Source organism: Hemiscyllium ocellatum, chromosome 1 (genome assembly GCF_020745735.1).
Source record: "Hemiscyllium ocellatum isolate sHemOce1 chromosome 1, sHemOce1.pat.X.cur, whole genome shotgun sequence".
NCBI lineage: Eukaryota > Metazoa > Chordata > Chondrichthyes > Orectolobiformes > Hemiscylliidae > Hemiscyllium > Hemiscyllium ocellatum.
This window is the reverse complement of record NC_083401.1, coordinates 82487024-82507947: the sequence shown is the minus strand read 5'-3', so window position 1 is coordinate 82507947 and position 20924 is coordinate 82487024. Positions and strand designations below refer to the sequence as shown.

General features: G+C 40.3%; 1 protein-coding gene across 1 annotated transcript in view; it reads right to left on the bottom strand.

The window, feature by feature from the left end:
* ipo11 (importin 11) overlaps nt 1-20924 on the bottom strand; it is a 476887-nt gene that overhangs the window by 88713 nt on the left and 367250 nt on the right. Inside the window, exons 28-29 of the mRNA XM_060823716.1 lie at nt 18034-18129; nt 4019-4103 (exon numbers count right to left, since the gene is read on the bottom strand). Of these exons, the coding sequence (XP_060679699.1) occupies nt 4019-4103; nt 18034-18129 (181 nt within the window). The remainder of the gene's footprint in view (nt 1-4018; nt 4104-18033; nt 18130-20924) is intronic.

The following is a 20924-nucleotide window of genomic DNA, read 5'->3' as shown; positions in this document are numbered from 1 at the left end:
CGCCTTATTGATTTTTTAGTTATCCTCTGCTGGTTGGTTAAAGGCTTCCCAATCCTCTGCCTTCCCACTAATTTTCATTGTATGCGTTTTCTTTTGCTTTGATTCCAGCCATTGTTGTCTTGTGCTCCCCTTTAGTATATTTCTTCTTTGTTGGGATGAATCTCTGCTGTGCCTGCCAAATTACTCCCAGAAACTCTTGCCATTGCTGCTTCACCATTTTCCCTGCTAGGGTTCCCTTCCTATAGAATCCCTACAGTGTGCAAGCAGGCCATTCAGACCATCAAGTCCATACTGACCCTCTAAAGAGCTTCCCACCCAGACCGAACCCCCGACTTTATCACTCTAATCCTGCATTCTCCATGGCTAAACCATCTAGCCTGCACATCCCTGAATACAAGGATAATTTAGCATGGCGAATCCACCTAAAATGTACATCTTTGGATTGAGAGAAGAAACTGGAGCACCCGGAGGAAACTCCACACAGACAGTTGCTCATGGATGGAATGAAACACGGATCCCTGGTGCTGTGAGGCAACAGAGCTAACCACGCCACCCCCACACACACCCAAATCAACTCTGGCCAGCTCCTCCCTCATGTTTTTGCAGCTGTCTTTACTCAATTGTAATACTGTTACATCTGCTTCCAGTTTCTCCCAGGTGAATTTTATCATATTACAGTCACTGGTCCCTAGGGGATCCTTCACCTTCAGTTTCCTAATCAAGCCTGCCTCATTACACATCCCCAAAGCAAGAAGTGCCTGTTCCCCTGTGGGCTCTACCACAAGCTGCTCCATAAAACCATCCCATAGACATTGCACAAATTCCTTTCCTTGAGATCCGCTTACCAGCTTGCCTTTTTCAAGTCACCTGAATATTGAAATCTCCCATATTGTAATAGTGTCCTTACTATAGGCCTTTTCTATCTCTTGATTTATTTTCCTCACATCCTGACTACTGCAAGAGGCCTGTACACAACTTCCATCAGTGACCTCCTTCTCTTTGCGGTCCCTTAACTCTACTCATTTAGATTTCATGCCTTCAGTTTCAATATTACTTCTTGCTATCAATTTAATATCATTTCTTACAAACAAGGCAACCCTGCCCCCCTGCCCTTCTGCCTGTCATTTTGATCGGAAATTTAACCTTGGATATTTAGTTGCCAGCCCTGGCCCCCTTGCAGTCATGTCTCTGTGATGCCCACAATATCATACTTGCCAATTTGAATCTGCCCTACAAGCTCATTTACCTTGTTCCATATTTAAGTACAACATTCTCAGCCCTATATTGACTGCCCATCTTTTCATGGTGGTCCCGTTATCTGCTGTGCCTGAAATTAGATTTCTGACCCTTTCCATACCCTCGATTACTTGTGATGGAAACATTAATCTCTGCTGAGCCCTAAGCCCCCACTTTATCTTTTTCCAAAATTTTCCATGCAACTAAAAATCCCACACGGTCCTAATTCTGCAATTCACCAGGAGTCTGGTCCTAACATGATTCAGGTGGAGCATGTCCCATGAGAACAGCTGTCTCCTTCCCCAGCACAGGTGCCAAAATGCCATGAATTCAAATCCATTTCTCCCACACCAATCTTTGAGCCACATGCTTACCTGTTTTATATTGTTTACCATTGTGCCATGTCTCAGGTAGCAATCCTGAGATTATCTTTTTGGTTCTGCTTTGTAATTTAGCTCCAATTAGTTCATGTTCCTTCAGCACAGCCCTTTTCCTCTTTCTACCTATATCAATGGTACCAACATGCACCATGATAGGTGGATTTTCCCCCACCTACTCCAAGTTCCTCTGCAGCCTAAATGAGATATCCTGAACTCAAGTACCAGGCAGTTAACACAACCTTCAGGACTCTTAACCCAGGGTACAAAGAATAATGTCGATTCCCCAAACTATACCGTCCTTGATGATAATTATATTTCTCTTTGATCTCCTCCTCCTGTACCACTATGGTAGTTTGTTCATCATCCCTATAGTCCCCAATCTCATCCACACAGAGAGCAAGAATCTCAAACCTGTTAGACAAACTGAAGGGCCGAGGCTCCTTCAACATTACCTCCTGGATCCCTCTACCTGCCTCACTTATAGTCATACCTTCCTGTTCTGGAGCACTGAATTTGATAGAGCTAATCTAAGGGGTGAGACTGCTTTCTGAAACATAGATTCCAGGTGACTCTTCCCTTGATATGTTCGAAGCTCAGATTCATCCACTTTGATCCCGAATTCATCAAGCAACCAACATGTGCCGTGGGTGTGGTTACTCTGAATCACAATGGGATCCAATTTTCTGGATGTGATCTCTCTTTCCTTACTATGCACAACTTGCAAAAGTCTTCCTGTGTTTTGTCATAGTCCTTCATTAATTATATCCAGCACTACAACTTTGTCAAAAATGTTCAGATTACTGTTTTGAACTGAGTGCAAATAATGTGTAGTGAGTGTAAAGAGTGAAAAAAATAAATACTTCTAGGATCAAACTGATGCTCCTCATAATTCTGTTTCTTCCCTTTTGCTATATGTAGCTCACTACACTCTATGAGCTGCCGTTCATGAGGTGGAGTCTGTTGCTATCCTCTAAGTGTAGGAAACTACAGGATTTATTTGGTCTCGTGCTGTGAAGGAAAATGTTCATTATGTTGGAACACACAGCATAGGAATATCACATTTAGCAGGACTTGAGCATTTGCTTCTTGAAGACTGCTGACTATTCAAACAGAGCAAGACTGATCTGGTTGTGTTCTCAATTCCCATTCCCTGTCTTCTGGAAATTTAGATCCAAAACTATGCCAGCTTCATAGCCTTACTGCTATATAGCATTAAATATATTTTGCTGAATTTGAAATATTTGGAATTCTTTCTTCAATGGATGTAAGATGACCTATTGGATATATTTATAGCTGAGAGAACCAGATTTTCAGCTTCAATGAATCAAGGGATATGAGGAGAAGACAGACATTGGAGTTAAAGCCAATGAACAACCGGTATCGGCTTAAACAGCAGAACAGGCTTGAAGGGTTGTGCGGCCCACTGATCCAATTTAGTATATTCTTAACATAGATTGATGCATAGCATAAGCAATGACTGAATGCCAAAACAAATAACCTCTTCTCCTGCTTCTCTTTCCTTTATATTAATTTGAGCACCTGGAAGTGCATCAGAATGTTTCTAAGAATTAGTAAGAGACATATATCATATTGATCACTACGCATTACGGATTTCTACACTATTAAATTACAGTGCTTTTGAATGATTCATATTACAGCACAAATTGATAGAATGTGTAAATATACCTACAGTGGAAATTCAGGTTTGTTGGAGCAGTATACAATTAAGCCAGGGATGAAAATCCAGCAAATATGAGGAATGAAAATAAAAAAAAAGCACTCTCATACTCAACCGCAGAAACTGTTAGAGCTGAAAAGTGTTGCTCGAAAAGCGCAGCAGGTCAGGCAGCATCCAAGGAGGAGGAGAGTCGACGTTTCGGGTACGAGCCCTTCTTCAGAAACTATTAGTAAATATACTGTCATATTTGCAAACTGGGTATTTAAAGGCTTGTTCTTAGAATTTTGCACCATCAAAACTCTGTTGATGGCTCAGTACGGTTATATAATTAGGCAGCAAGCTGCAAGGCCATGAAGATCCAATCTACACTCTGTGCTCAGTCAACTAACCAGAGCTAGGACACGTGGAATCCTAGAAGCAGCAATATATCACGTGTAAAGTTCCTGTTTGCATCATGGATACTCACTATCTCAGCTTATATATGACTAAAGGCCAACTGGCCATCATACTCAGACAATAACACGAGGTCACATGGGGTGTCACATGAGTTGTCCCTTCACGTGAAGTATATGAAGGGCAATTAAATTGGTCAGAAAGAAATTCCTAAAAAAAATTTAATATTTTCAGCATCTTGGTAAAGTGCTTAGATTTAAACTTTCATTTTTTGCTTAAAACCCTTCAACAGCACAAACTCTTGAAAACAGATTACAAAATATCTACTTACCAATTTCTTCCTCCGGTCCTGTTCAGTTGGGGGTTCTTCATCTTCACTTACTTTTTGCTCTTCAAAATGTGACATCACCATACAGCTATATTTAAGCAAATGTAAGTATTTAATATAACACAAGATAAGATTTTTCGATTGAGTTATGTTAGTTTCTAACGCTACTCTTGAATGAGTGCCAAGTGGCAGAATGGAGGAAAAGCTATTTGCATTGAACACTTCCCATAATTATGAAGCTGGTCCATTGAAATGGAGTGATAATGTTGGTGAGTGGCAAAATCGTTGCATGCCTATCAACACTGAACTATATATATATATATATTTGTGTACATTCACCAGGCAACCAACAATTACTGAGAAACACACCTATCATGAACTTCAATTCTGAAGAAGGATCACCAGAGACTCAAAACATTAATTCTGTTTTCTTTCCACAGATTTTGTGTTCCAACTTAAAAAATGAAATGACATTGGTAATCACTGTTGTGCATTCTCAATTTCTGTGCAAAGCAATTAAGCATCTTACCTCCTTTGAAGCAGCACATTGATTCACAATCAAAACGCCGTGGCCACATACCTGAAAATCGTGACTTTAAACAAAACTACTTCAAGTGAAGCGTGGATACCCATAGGAATCGATATTAAACCCACAATTAAGTTACTTGAGCCATTTCTCACCCAGAAAACAAGAGTGCAAAATTTGAAATACTGGTTTGTACATGTAATATGACATCCTTACCAGAAAAGATGTGCAAAAAAAATTGTGTCAGTGACTATAAAGTACAGCACAAAATTTTAAAAAAACTAGCTACCTTTAATGTACAGTACTATTAAATTGACCTGATTCCCTCTAGTGGTAGAAGTGGATTGGTACAGCTCAATGCCCAGGATTAGCTACCTGACAAAGGAGCAGTGCTCTGAAAGCTTGTACTTCCAAATAAACCTCTTGGACTATAACCTGGTGTTGTGGGATTTTTTACTTTGCTCACCTCAGTCCAACACGCACCTTCACATCAGGACTATCTGCACAGCTTAAGTGCTGCCACAAGATAGTGCCCAGGACCCAGTTCAATTCTAGAGGGAAGTGAGGACCCAAGTGCAACGTTCCCTCTAGTTATCCTTTCTCATCATAGAATCAAACAATCGAAAAGAGGCCTTTGACCTAACAAGTCTGTACTGTCAAAACTGCAGAAAATCTACACTAGTCCCGCCTTTCAGCGTTAAGCTCAAAACCTTGACTTATGCACAGTTTAGTGGGAATAAACTAGGAAACTAAGATTGGAGGCAGCAGTGAACGAAAGACTGGAGCTAGAGCCTAAAGGTATGAACAAGGGTCAAGATGCAGGGCTGGGGCAAAAAACACAGTAAGGCATTAACTCTGGGTGTGAAGGCAAGGAAAAAGCATAGGGCAGACTACGCAGAACACCACCCAGGGGAGAACAATGTGTGGGAGAGATGAGGAAGGGAGCAAGGGTAGTAGAGGGGCTTTACACTTTACCCATAAAGAGAACAAAAGGGAGTGAGTATCTGGGATGCAGTATTGGATGTTGATTTGTAATGATGATTATGATGGTGATGCAAGTTGACAACACATGCAAATGATGCTAAAACATAAACAATGTCACAAAACAAAAGATTCCCAAGAAGATATGGCATTTGAACAAAATAATGTTAAGTGGTGAACTTTAAACAAAGGCTCCCTGTATTCTTTCTAAAGATCATGGAAATGTAGGGCTCAAAGACTATGGACAAAGAAAAATGTACAATGCGCAAACCTGAAAGGGCTTTCACTGGATAAAAGATAGATAAAGAGAGAAGGCTTTCCTTCATGGACGAATCTGGAACTAAAGTACAAAGCTTAACCTAAGGGGTGTCCCATTTAAGATGGACATGAGGAGGTGTTTCAGTCAGACAGATTTTTGATCAACAAGCATTAAACAGTTAAGGGGTTAGGTAGGAAAATTGAATTAATACCACAATCAGAACAGCTATAATCTTACTGAACAATACAGAAGTCTTGATGTGGCAAATGCCCAACTTTCTGTTTCTACTTCATACAATCTTACAGCACAGATCTTTTAAACTATCTTTGAACTGACTTCCCTTGGTTTATTGATTTTCCTGTGGAACCATGGATCCTAGAGTCAATGAGAAAAATTCAAGTTATATTGCACAAAGGTGTATTTCAGAGTCAGTTGGTTTTAATTGACAGAAACATTCAAATTTAAAATGAGTATTGGTTTTTTGACTGGATGAGACTATGCATGAAGTACCGTGCACTGTTGCAATGTCCAGCTTAGACAAAACAGATAAAGGAACCTGAAGGGCAACTTTTTCCACACAGAGTGCAGTGCGTATATGGAACAAACTAGCAGAGAAAGTGCTTTTAAAACATTTAAAAGATGTTTGGAAGGTACATGATAGGAAACGTTGAGGGGGATATGGGCAAAATGCAGGGAAATGAGAGAAGTTCAGCTGAAGAAAACAGGTTGACATCTGCGAGTTGGGTTGTAGGGCCTGTTTCCATGCTGATGACTTTGTGAGTGCAGTTCCAACAATGCTCAAGAATCTTGACATCACCTAGAACAAAGCAGTCCACTTGACCAGCAATACATCCACACCCTCAATCATGGATGCTCAGTAGCAGTGTTGTGTACCATCTACAAGATGCACTGCAGAAATTCACCAAGGCTCCTTAGAAAGCACCTCCCAAGCCTTGAACCCAGACCTCCTGGCTCAGAGGTAGGGACACTATATTCTAAGCAACTTGTTTAGAGATGCTATTACATGTCATTAGAGCAGGTGGGACTTGCATCTGGGTCTCTTAGCTCAGAGGCAGGGCCACAAACACTACACTTCAAGAAGGAGAAAGTGAGGACTGCAGATACTGGAGATCAGAGTCGAAGTGTGATGCTGGAAAAGCACAAGAGGTCAGGCAGCATCCGAGGAGCAGCACAAATGATGTTTTGAACGTAAGTTCTTCATCAGGAATGGTGTGGGGGGCACCAAGGGGTTGAGAGGTAAATGGGAGGGGGTGGGGCTGGGAGGAAGGTAGCTGAGAATGCGATAGGGAGGTAGCTGGGAATGTGATAAGGAGATGAAAGTGGGAGGGTGATGGGGATGGGATGGAGTGGAAGGTGGAGCAGATAGGTGGGAAGGAAGATGGATAGATAGAGAAGGAAGGTGGACAGATAGGGCAGTTCAAGAGAGCTGTGCCGAGTTGGAGGTTTGGATCAGGAATAACATGGGGGGGGGGGGGAGGGGGGAGATCAGGAAACTGGTGAAATCGACATTGACCCCATGTGGTTGGAGGGTCCCAGGAGGAAGATGAGGTGTTTTTCCTCCAGGCATCAGGTGGCTAAATTTGGCAGTGGAGGAGGCTCAGAATTTGCTTGTCCTTGGTGGAATGGGAGGGGCAGCTGAAGTGTTCAGCCACAGGGTGGTGGGATTGATTGGTGCGTGTGTCCCAGAGATGTTCTCTGAAACGTTCTGCAAGTTGGCGTCCTGTCTCCCCAATGTAGACGAGACCATATTGAGACCATCTACTGTGTTGTATTCCAATAAAACATAGATATTAACAAGTGAGTTCTGTATTTATTATTTTCTACCTTTCAAAACTGGCACAGTAAAAGTCTATGTTCTGCATTCATAACTCACGTCCAGACAATGGTTAAACACTAATTAATTCAAGGTTTTCATTTACTGATATGTCTGAAATGACTATGATTTATTGGTACTACATAAACAAAGGGGCGGTTTATCATAGTAACATTGAATTCATTTTTGTACAGTGGATGGAAGAGGTATTTGGAGGTGCAGGAAAACCTCTGCTGAATGTGAAAGGATCTGGAGGTGTAGGAAAACCTCCAACCGCAATAAGGATAGAAACTCCCCGGTCCTCACCTTCCACCCCACCAACCTCCAGATACAATTCTTCACCCTCTGCCAACAGAGATAATATTTCCCTCCACAGTCCTATCTGCATTCTGCAGAGACCATTCCCTCTACAATTCCTTCGTTAGGTCCACCTCCACCCCCCAACAACCCACCCTCCACTCCCGTCACCTTCCCTTGCCACCGCAAGAGGTGCAAAACCTGCATCCACACCTTCCCCTTCATCTCCATCCAAGAATCCCAAAAGATCTTTCTACATTTCCTCCCACAATCCAAAAAAAATGTGCAGGTTAGGTGAATTGGCCATGCTAAATTGCCCATAGTGTTAGGTGAAAGGGTAAGTGTAGGGGAATGTGTCTGGGTGGGTTGCGCTTCAGCGGGTCAGTGTGGACTTGTTGGGCCGAAGGGCCTGTTTCCACACTGTAAGTAATCTAATCTAATCTAATCTAATCTGGCAGAGGTTTTCGTGCACCACCAAACACTGTGTCCATTGTCCTCGATGTGGTCTCCTCAACATTGGGCAGACTGGATGTCAACCTGCGGAACGTTGCAGAGAACATCTCCAGGACACACACAAACCAATCAATCCCACTGGCCTGTGGCTAAACACTTCAATTCCTCCTCCACTAAGGACATGCTAGTCCTGGGCATCATCCATCGCCAAATTCTAACCACCCAATATCTGGAGAAAGAACGCCTCATCTTCTGTGATATCACCAGTTTCCTGGTCTCCCCTCTCCCCACCTTATCCCAGATCCAACCTCCCAACTCGGCATCGCGCTCATGAACTGTCCTACCTGTCCATCTTCCTTCCCACCTATCTGCGCCACCCTCCACTCCGACCTATCCCTAACACCCCCCACCTTCATCTGTCTATTGCATTCTCAGCTTCCTCTGCACCAGCCCCACCCCCCCCTCCCATTAATCTGTCAGGCCCTTGGCACACAACCGCACCCCCCCCCCCCCCACACACTTTCTGATGAAGAGCTTATGTTCAAAATGTCAACTCTCCAGATCCTCGGATGTTGCGTGATAGGCTGTGCTTTTCCAGCACCACACCTTTTGACACTACACCACAAGAACCCATTAAGGGGGCTCAAATGAATACCCAAATAATGTCTACCAATTATGTATGATTAAACATAATGAATTTACAGTTAATAGACTTTCTGCACTTATATTTAATTAAATGTATATAGTTGTGAATTTGACACAATTCTGCTTTGAACTTTTTTGAAAGGAATAGCAGATATATCGAAGGATTATTAACGTGAAAAAAACTAACATGTCAGATTACTGGAGTGAAATATTTAAAAAGCCCAAACCCCACTTCTGAATCTCCTATGTGAATTTCAGAGTAAATTAAAGAAAAACTGATACTTAAAAATGGTACTTTTTAAAGACTTAATACATAATTAAAATAAGGCAATATGAATTAGAATGCAGCAATAGAAGATCAATGGTCCTGCTTGTAGAATATAGCCTTTGTTCTCCAGCATCTTGCAATATTTACCACTGTACAAAAATGAATTCAATGTTACTATGATAAACCGCCCCTTTGTTTATGTAGTACCAATAAATCATAGTCATTTCAGACATATCAGTAAATGAAAACCTTGAATTAAATAGTGTTTAACCATTGTCTGGACGTGAGTTATGAATGCAGAACATAGACTTTTACTGTGCCAGTTTTGAAAGGTAGAAAATAATAAATACAGAACTCACTTGTTAATATCTATGTTTTATTGGAATACATTTGGATTCAATGGAATCATTTTTCAGACCATCTCCTTTCATTTTTATATAGCTTTACTGAAGGAATGAAAATGAAAACTGGAATCTAATTACCACAAAATAACGCTTGGTTTGATTCACTATTGTCCTAAAGCGTTTAAGTACATCGGATTAAATTATAGTACCGTAAAATATTTTACAGAGCTGTCCCATGATACAATTTTCCTCCATTGTTGATGCAGGAGGCAAGCCACTATAATTTATGTGATTGGATTGCTTTCTGTTAATTGGAATTGGTTGGCATGGAAAGATTCATGGAATGCTCAACTGTGCAACGTCAACAGCTCCTACTGACCTGACCAGAGGCAGAGGGGTTGGGAGACAGAGAGCGCGAAAGAGGAGTGAGAGCGAGAGAGAGAGAGGATGCTCAGCAGATAGAGTCGTTCTAAAAGAATTCAGGCTGTAATTGAAGGGGAAGATAAGGTGAGGCAAGCTCACTGAAGAGGCTTTTGGCAAAGTACAAGTCAAAACTGCTTACAGGGAGAGCAGTGATGGAATCAAACAGGCTTATAGTGTATTTCTACTTGATTGCAAATGATAAAAAAAATCAATTTGGCACGTAGCTGTTGATTGTATATTTTCATGGTAGCTAAGATGTGTCCAGCATATTTGTAAATATTTTACTGGGCTAGTAATGTAAAGGCCTCAGCTAATCATTAAAATATTGACAAGTTAAAATATCATCATGGTATTTGAAAACTTTAATTCAAAAGCTGGTGACCTTACAGGTGACCATAAAGTTGCCGTATTGTTGTCGAATCCAAACTGGTTCACCGATGTTCTTTATTGAATCAATTTGATTTAAATGTGACTTGCCTCCCACTCCCTAACATGGCTTGACAATCTGCTCAACTGTGTCAAACCGCTAGAAATTCTGGACATAATTATGGAAGAATCATTAAAACACAGATGGCATTAATTCAGGAAGAGGACCCAGAACTACCTTCTCAAAGCAACTGGAATATGCAAAAATATTGGTGTGGTTGGTGATGTCTGCTTTCAGCTAATATACTTCCATAAATAATTCAATTTTTTGTTAAATAGTTGCACTGGTAAAGGAACAAAGAGACTTTGGGCTTCTGTTCTGAGATGTTTCTGGGCTGTCAGGCATCATTTTACTTTGAAGTAACCATAGATAGATATGTTAGCCCATTTCTGCTACTTTCTGCCTCCATCAGATCGTGGATATGGTGTGCTGCATGCCTTCTTCCTGTAAGCAAGCTATCAACTTATTTCCTGATGCCCATTTGTGATCAATTGCGTTCAAACACTGTTTGTTCATAAAGGCTAAAGATGAATAATGAAGAGCTATGAAATTATTTACATTCAAAGGAATACTGTCCTCTTATCAAAGCTTGGCACCATGGTTAGCTGATGCCTGAAGTTGGCAGGTCCCAAGTTAACAACATATGGACTAAATAGCTCAGTTGTCTTACATCTGCAGTTGTTACCCTCTTGAAACTAATCTTCTGCGTGCTGTTGATTATGCAATTCATGTGTACTGTTGGAAATCTTAAAGGAAATTTCATTCTCAGTATTTTGAACAGTGTTATTTATATTATGGTGGTTGTTAATTATGAATATTAATATTCTGCATTGATAAGAGAGAAAAATACAGACTGCAGAGTAAAACAACAAAAAAAAGTGTTAAGAAAATGTAAAAACCAAGCAAATTTGATCTATACTCAAAATAGTTGAGCAGGCCTGCCAATAGCCAATTCATGGCACATGCATTTCATTTGAGCTAACTGGATCCTGTGAATGCAGAATCCACCAAAGAAATCTACTTAGGATTGCTGATCATTCTGGAATAAAATAATAATCTGAATGAACCCAAGAGTACATTATACAGATGTTCACGGTTAGTATTTTGCAGCAAAAGAACATTAATTCAGAAAACAGTTCTTAAATTTGTATATTGCCTTTTACAGACTCCGATTGATTGCATCCAAGGCAGAAATGCTGTCACATAATTAAATGCAGTAAAGATACTTTCCAAGCAGAGTAACCGCTGGAGGCTGTGAACAATTCCACATGTGATTCCCCCTCAGTCTCCGCACCTTTTAATCACACCCATCTATCTGCCTGCATTACGGAACAACAACTAGATTGCAGTCTGGGATCTGCGACATGTTTGATGGATGAAGAAGTGCTAGGAGCAAGGGGAGTGAGAGCATCCAACCGAGAGTATGAATGAGCGACATGAAACTTGACCAAATGTTCTGGAAGCTGGAATATGTATGGTTTTGAAGGTTTTGAATAGCTTCAAATTAGATAACTCTTTAAAGTATTTTACTAAAAAAAACAAAATCTAAATTACTAAAACAAGATTGCACCCATTAAGGTGCTTCTGTTAAGGTAATCAGTAAATTAGGCTGAATCCATATCACCATCATTAATCACAATGTAAGGGCATTAACTTAATTGACCAAATTCACCCAAACAGCATTCTTACACTCATTAACCAGGTAATTCAGAAAGTGACAGCAGGGAACAAGGTGATTAGAACAGGTCATGTGAAAAATCCTCCTGGGCTATGTTGCAATCAAAGTTGGCAAAGATAAATCCAACATGGTACAAAATGTAACTGTTAATGAGGCCTAATTTGCAACACAATGTTATTTTACCATCATAAACTGTGCACCTGCAGAACCCTGTAAAATTTATCCTGAAGTGTATTTTATTTTAATACAATTTTTGCAATGGAACCTGCTGCGGCTGGAGTGATTTTCAAATATATGCATTACAAAGTTGGAGGAGATAAAAGGAAATAGGTGCACTGTGGAGATTAACTTCAGAAAAACTGTAACAAACAGCAACTACTTCTAAAACAACAACAGAAGGAAAAGCTCAGCACATGTACCAGCAGCTGAGGACAGAAATCAAAGTTAATGTTTCGGATCCTGTGACCCTTCCTTGGAACTGATGGTAGCTAGGATGATGTAGGTTTATATGCAAAAAATAGGGTGGGGGTTGAAAGGGAGTAAGGAATAAATGATCAATGGGGATAGAGCCCAAAGAGAGAGAAATGCCATTGGACAGACAAAGGAGTTTGTCTGACCAACGTTTCCTGACGGACGGGCTTTTGTCCGAAATGTCAATTTTCCTGCTCCTCGGATGCTGCCTGACCTGCTGTGCTTTTCCAGTACTACACTGATCTAAACTCTGGTTTCCAGCATCTGCAGTCCTCATAGTTGCCTAGACAAAGGAGTGGATAACGATTTGGCTAGGAGAGTGAATAGCTGTTAATGGAGCTAACAGTAATAATGTGTAATGGCAGACTATGTGATATCAAGGCCTGGTGTGTGGGGTTGGGGGCTAGGACATGGGACGCTGCAGGCCCTAAAATTATTGAACTCGATGTTGAGTCAGGAGGCCTGCAGCGTCCCCAAGCAGAAAATGAACTGCTGTTCTTCCAGCTTATGCTAAGCTTCGCTGGAAAATTGCAGCAAGCCTGAGACAGAGATGTTGGCCAGGGAACAGGATGGTGTATTAAAATGGCAGGCAACTGGAAACTCGGTCATTTTTGCATGCAGAACATAGGTGTTCTGCTAAGTGGTCACCCAGTCAACACTTAGTTTCCCCAATGTAGAGGAGACCACATTGTGAGCATCAAACTACTTCTAGACTGTTTCTGGGTGCATTCAAAAACTCAAAGAAATTCAGCCACTTTACAAGATACATTTTCTCTTTTGGGACTGTAAACTTCAATGGAAGTTGGAATTGAGCTGTGAGATATAATGTGGCTTTTTGAAGCGGTGGGTGAGAAGGAGAAATCAAGACTGAGTGGCACTTTCAGCTCTTTGATTGACTGAGTTGCAGCATGTTTCAAAAGACCTTCAAATATCAAGACAGAAGAAAAAACTTTCACAGTCTGCAGAGAAGCAGCATGCGTGTCTCTCTCTCTCTCCCTCTCTCTGGAACAAAGTAGATAAATAAAGAAGAAATTCTAAAACAAGCCCTATATTCACCTGACAGAGCTTTGGGCAAGATGCTGAATAATGAGATAAGAATAGTTAGGCCATTGTTTTAGTCCAGTGCAGACTCAATAGGATTAAGTGCCTTTTTAGAGTCATAGAGATATACAGCATGGAAACAGACCCTTCGGTCAAACCTGTCCATGCCAACCAGATATCCCACCCCAATCTAGTCCCACCTGCCAGCATCCGGCCCATATCCCTCCAAACCCTTCCTATTCATATACCCATCCAAATGCCTCTTAAATGTTGCAATTGTACCAGCCTCCACCACATCCTCTGGCAGATCATTCCATACACGTACCACCCTCTGTGTGAAAACGTTGCCCTTAGGTCTCTTTTACATCTTTCCCTTCTTACCCTAAACCGATGCCCTCTAGTTCTGGACTCCCCAACCCCAGAGAAAAGACTTTGTCTATTTATCCTATCCATGCCCCTCATAATTTGTAAATCTCTATAAGGTCACCCCTCAGCCTCTGACGCTCCAGGGAAACAGCCCCAGCCTGTTCAGCCTCTCCCTATAGCTCAAATCCTCCAACCCTGGCAACATCCTTGTAAATCTTTTCTGAAGCCTTTCAAGTTTCCCAACGTCTTTCCGATACAAAGGAGACAGAATTGCACGCAATATTCCAACAGTGGCCTAACCAATGTCCTGTAAAGCTGTAACATGACCTCCCAACTCCTGTATTCAATACTCTGACCAATAAAAGAAAGCATACCATATGCCTTCTTCACTATCCTATCTACCTGCGACTTCACTTTCAAGGAGCTATGAACCTGCACTCCTAGCAACACTCCCTAGGACCTTAGCATTAAATGTATAAGTCCGACTAAGATTTGCTTTCCTAAAATGCAGCACCTCACATTTATCTGAATTAAACTCCATCTGCCACTTCTCGACCTATTGGCCCATCAGGTCCAGATCCTGTTATAATCTGTGGTAACCCTCTTCGCTGTCCACTACACCTCCAATTTTGGTGTCATTTGCAAACTTACTAACTGTACCTCTTATGCTCGCACCCAAATCATTTTCTGTGCTTTAAACCTCTAAGACTATGATAGGCCATCTCATCACCTTACAGATAACACTGTAATATCATGGTGAAAATCAGAGGGACTGAGAGAAAATAATGTTCTGCTTTGTGTCTTATAATTCTGATTTTCAGAATTTGGTTAATTTTCCCCACCATAGCATGTAATGGTAAACCATTTATTTGTCTATATTAATTGTGATTATGTACATGTAAATGTGGGTTTTGAAGAGAATAGTTTAAGTTTCACAGTTGAAGCTTAGAAATCCTTTCCTTTTTCTCCTGTTGCTAAAGTCATGTCTTTACAATATTTTTACTGTTACTGATGAAACCTGGTATGAAATTGCTATTCATTACAAAAACAATCTGTCAAGTAAATTGGTCACTTTGGTGGTCTCTTTGGGACTTCTTTACATTTACACATTTAGTGATACTTTGTGGAACAGTGAGACATGATCATTGTTATACTCTTCTCATTCATCATAACAAGTGTTAGGAGGCTCATTGCCAGGATGTTTTGAAGGATTTTGTAAGATTGTATGTTAGATTATGAGTTAGTGTGAGTGGTAACAGGTTTCTCATGATCAAATACGGTGACATTAGAAGCAGCTAAAACCATTGTGCAGTTAGAACAGAAAGTAACAAAAGCTAAAATTGCTGAATTGGCAAATAAATTGACGTGGAAATGACTGCCAAGATTAAGGTGGCAGAAATATTGGAAAAACATCTGGAATTGTTTGAAATACCAGCATGACTAGGTACACCAAGTGGTGAGTCACCTGAGGAAGCATTCAATTATAGTTAAAGTAGCTTGAACATGAGAAAGAGGTAAAATTGAAAAGGAAAGTGCTTTGGAATAAAAAAAAATGAAATTAAAAAGCAAGAAATGGAGCTAAGAAAACTTGAATTTCAGGCAGGATAAAAGACAAGAGAAACAGAGAATATGAAATTAGAGGAAATGGATGTGGAGACACTTTTTATGCCATTTAACAAAACAGTAAAACAAATGAAGCGGCTAATGGGAAAGTAGACATGGCCCACACAAAGCAAATTGATGGTACAGCATACGGAATGTATGCACCACTGTCAGATGGGCCTTTGAAGAATTATGGCACAGTAAAAAAGGCTATTATGTGTATATGAGTCAGTTCTTGAAGCATACAGGCAAAAATTTAGAAATTTGAACAACCAAACATGGTAAAACAAAATCATAGCAGAGAAGACTCTGGTGAGGCCTCATCTGGAGTATTGTGTACAGTTTTGGTCGCCATACTATAGGAAGGATGTGGAAGCTTTAGAACGAGTGCAGAGGAGGTTTACCAGGATGTTGCCTGGAATGGTAGGAAAATCTTATGAGGAAAGGCTGAGGCACTTGGGGCTGTTCTCATTGGAGAAGAGAAGGTTTAGGGGAGATCTGATAGAAGTGTATAAGATGATTAGGGGTTTAGATAGGGTAGATACTAAGAACCTTTTACCGCTAATGGAGTCAGGTGTTACTAGGGGACATAGCTTTAAATTAAGGGGTGGTAGGTATAGGACAGATGTTAGGGGTAGATTCTTCACACAGCGGGTTGTGAGTTCATGGAATGCCCTGCCCGTATCAGTGGTGAACTCTCCTTCTTTATGTTCATTTAAGCGGGCATTGGATAGGCATTTGGAAGTTATTGGGCTAGTATAGGTTAGGTAGGACTCGGTCGGCGCAACATCGAGGGCCGAAGGGCCTGTACTGCGCTGTATCCTTCTATGTTCTATGTTCTAAGTTCTAAGATGATAACAGAGAGAACGTATGTTAGATGTTAAGAGCAATAGAGATGATAGACAACACAAGTGAGGTAGAGGTAGAAGTATACTTTTCACAAAGTAAATCTCTTACAACTTGACTAGCCCAACACTGAAAGTACTGAGACAGTTAGACAATGCATTATCATACTTAGAGGAAGGACAATGAGAAGATCTGTAGAAATACACTGGGATGCATAAAAATTCTAGACCAGCAGACAGAAAAATTCATCTTCAACTACCATTCAAACCCGCCCTTTCTTCTTCACTGTTGGGGATAAAAGACAAGAGAAACCAAGAAAGCTGAAAAGAAAGAATCTTAAAACAATACAGGTCTACCTGATCAACCACTGCATTGAAGAATATCCATCACTGCATTAACAATAGCATCATCATGTTCACAATTTTCTCTTTCAATGGTCTTATAAGTGTGTTACAATAAATAGCTATTTCACTGTTACTGACAAAACACGGCATAAATTGCTTTTGTTCTGAATAATAGTCAGTCAAATTGCCCATTTTAGTGGTCTCATTGGAACTTTATACATTTTGTGATGGTTTGTGGAACTTACAGGACACACTTCCGCATCAAGGCATGACACTACCTAATACATCGGTGTTTTCCAAAAACGTGATCTGCATTATCACGAATTACACTTAATAGATTAATTATAGAAACAGCAAGAATAAAGACATTTAATATGAGGAAAGTTATATCTTTGAATATTTTCATGAATTTTGCAAACATTTTAAGACAAGGTAGAAAGAAAGTGAAATTAGACAAAATAACGATATTGGTATTTCTAAACCTTTGTTGTGTGTAATGCTTGGTGATATTCAGCCAGGCCTCAATGTATAGCTTTATAATTTAACAAAATGCTGGAAACAAAACCCTTTTTATACTTGTAAATTTATGTTGATCAAAATTAAATTGCAAACAACCAAACACTTCTCTTAATATGATGGAAATTTTAACATTATTCACAACACAAATCGAGAAATTACAATTTTAAAAAATTCTATTAGATAACAATAAATGAGTAATAATGTCACAATGTTCTATATAGCAATATGGACTCTTAGGAAATTTACAACTCAACAACAAATATTGTCAAATAAGTTTGCTCTTCAGTAGGAATCAAGCTCATCTGAGGCATAATCAATCACTGGGATGTGCCTTTTCAAATAAAAGTGTGACATACCTAATGCTCCCTTGGGATAAATGGGTTCATGATGAATGGGCAGATGGAATCATCTCTGAAAACCAACCTAAACGTGAAGTATGGTTTCACTCCAAGCTTTATAGCCTGGAACTTAATGAACTAAGGCAACAGGACATCTATGGTTGTTATTTCATACATAAGCTGAAGTAAAGTCCGAAGGTATAGGGGCAGATTTTGAATTTGCTGAGTACCAACACGGCATTTTAGATTGTCTGGTTTTCATTTCCATTCTATCATATAATTTCCAATAAATTTAGTGCAATAAAATAATTTACAATCATTTTAAATTAATTCACATTCATGGACTGCTTACTTACTCTTTGTAAGTTCCTGTGTCTGGATCCTCTGACAGGACATCATGTAATGCTTCCACACAAATGTTTATAATGCCACAGAACTTATCTTGAATAAGACTGTAAAAGAACAGGATGCAGCTTAAATTCAATGACTTCGACAAAGTATGCAGTAAGAAAGCTGCTCTGAAGCAAATCAAAAGGCATAGCTAGAAAAAAGTTCTCTGAAAAATGTAAAATACCTCAGCGGAAAACACATCTTGAAATATGTATAATAATAATAATCAATAAAGATTAAAACTAGTCTTACTGAGTCATTTTTCCAAGATATTAAGACTTGATGCTAAATTGTCATTTACTCCATTTGTGAGAATTGTAGGAAGCATAAATTTTTGAGTTTTCTTAAATAAACACATAGACAGCATTGCTATATACTGGATGAGTATGAATGTTTCAATCAAATTTAATCTCTTAATATGTATGCTCACAAAAATGAATCTTGAAGAGTTACAGCAATTTAATTTTTTAAATTGTAGAGTTTTAAAAAAGATTTGTAGCTCTGGTTGTGGATGAAGTCATAGATTCATTCACCAAGCTGGTGTGGTTTTCTGCAGATGTTTCGTTGCCTCGTTAGATTACATCCTTAGTGCGTCTTCAATAAAGTGTTGAGGATCTATCCTACCTGGTATTTATGTGCATCTGTCTTTTTTGGTACTTCAGTTCTGTATCTGAGTGGTTTGCATATGGGGTCTAGTTTGATATGTTGATTGAGTGAGTTCCAGTTGGAGTGCCAGGCTTCAAGGAATTCTCTTGCGTGTCTCTGCTTTGCCCGTGCTAGGATGGTCACATTGGCCCAATTGAAACAAGACTAAAACAGCTAACAGAATTCTCTCTTCCTAAGAATTTTTTAACATTATCAGAAACACCACAACAGAGGAGGAAGAAATAATTATTTCATTTGATGTAACAGTGCTCTTCACACCTATAGACATCAGCCCAGCCAAGAGTACCATTGCCACATTATTGGATGAAACAGTTACTAGGTCACCCAATGTCACCAGCAGCATCAACAAGAACAGCATGTTAAAACTACTACACCTATGCCTCATTACTCACTTTACATTCAATGGACAAGTATACAGACAAATCAATGGTATATCAATGGGGTCACTGATATTAGGACTGATAGTGGAAGCAGTAATGCAACGCTTAGAATGGATAGCCCTTCCCACCACACAACCCAAATTCTGCATCCGGTATGTAGATGATACCTTTGTCATCACTAAATGCACACAACTGGAAGAAACCCACAACCACATCAACAACATCCTTACCGCAATAAACTTCATTAAAGAAGAGGAAAATAACAGCAAACCACCCTTCCTGGATGTATTAAGTGGAATGCATACTGACCAGTGAACTCTAGACCACGGTGTACAGGAAGAACACCCATACAGACCAACTACTGAACTATAACAGCAACCACTGCAAGACACACAAACAAAACTGCGTTTGAACACTACTCAAACCAGCAAAAAGACACTGCAGTAACCCAGAACTCCAGAAGGCAGACCAGGAACACCTATTCAAGGGATCTAAACAAAACAGATAACCCAAGAGTACTATCCTCTGATACTTAGCCAACAAACTTTAAGAAGAAAACACTACACAACCAGACATGATAATGATCATACCGTATATCAAAGGCATATCGGAAATGACTACCCAACTCAGGCCCCTAGGAATCTTAATGGCACACAAACTGGCAAACGCCCTTCACCAGCTCCTCTCAAACAGCTCCCCACATCTAGCAGGACAAATGTTATTTAAAAGATACCCTGCAAGGATTGAAAAACACTACACAGGACAAATTAGAAGGAAACTGACCATATTAGTGCACGAACATCATCTTGCCACTGCCGGACACGACGAGTAATCTCTCATTTCCAACCACACAGTCAACGAAGGACACAAATTCAACTGGGAAAATGTAACCTGCAATAGCATAGGCAACACAGTGACACGCCAGAAAATTCCTTGAAGTCTGGCACTCCAACCAGAACCCTATCAATCAACACAATGAACTGGAGCCCACATACAAATCACTCAGACACAGAACCGGAAGTACCAACAAACTGATACACACAAATACCAGGCGGGATAAACCACCAACACTTCATTGAAGAACCACTGATAAGGTCACCTAGTGAGGTGCTGAAATGTCTACAGTGAACCACACCTGCTCAGTGAACGAACTTACAAACTCAATTATATGCACTATCAAAGCCTCTACATACACTGGCATATACAAGTTGTTTTCTTAAGCTCTGCCTTCCCATCACGAAGTTATTACAAAAAGACACCAGCATTTACCATAATCATGGCTGATTATTGGGCAATTTAGCATGTGAATCCAACCAACCTGCACATCTTTGGACTATGTGAGGAAACATGTAACGAGTAAACAAGTACACTGTTTTAGATACTGTTTTGGGGTTTGGGGCGGGGGCGGGGTGGGTGGGAGGAGGTGGTGGTGGTGGGAACTTACCTGGGGTTAGCCATGGAGTACAGGTCTCTGGCATAAACCCTGTCCCTGTTGCTCAGAGGGAAGCGAGGAGAGGAGCATAGCATTAGTCACTGGGGACTCCATAGTTAGGGGGACAGATAGGAGGTTCTGTGGGAATGAGAGAGACTCACAATTGGTGCATTGCCTCCCAGGTGCCAGGGTTCACGGTGTCTCGGATCGTGCTTTTGGGATCCTTGAGGAGGAGGGGGAGCTGCCCCAAGACATGGACCAGGTAGGCACTAATGACATAAGTAGGAAAGGGGATGGGGATTTAAGGTAGAAATTCAGGGAGCTAGGGTGGAAGCTTAGAGCTAGAACAAAGAGTTATTATCTTTGGTTTGTTACCCAT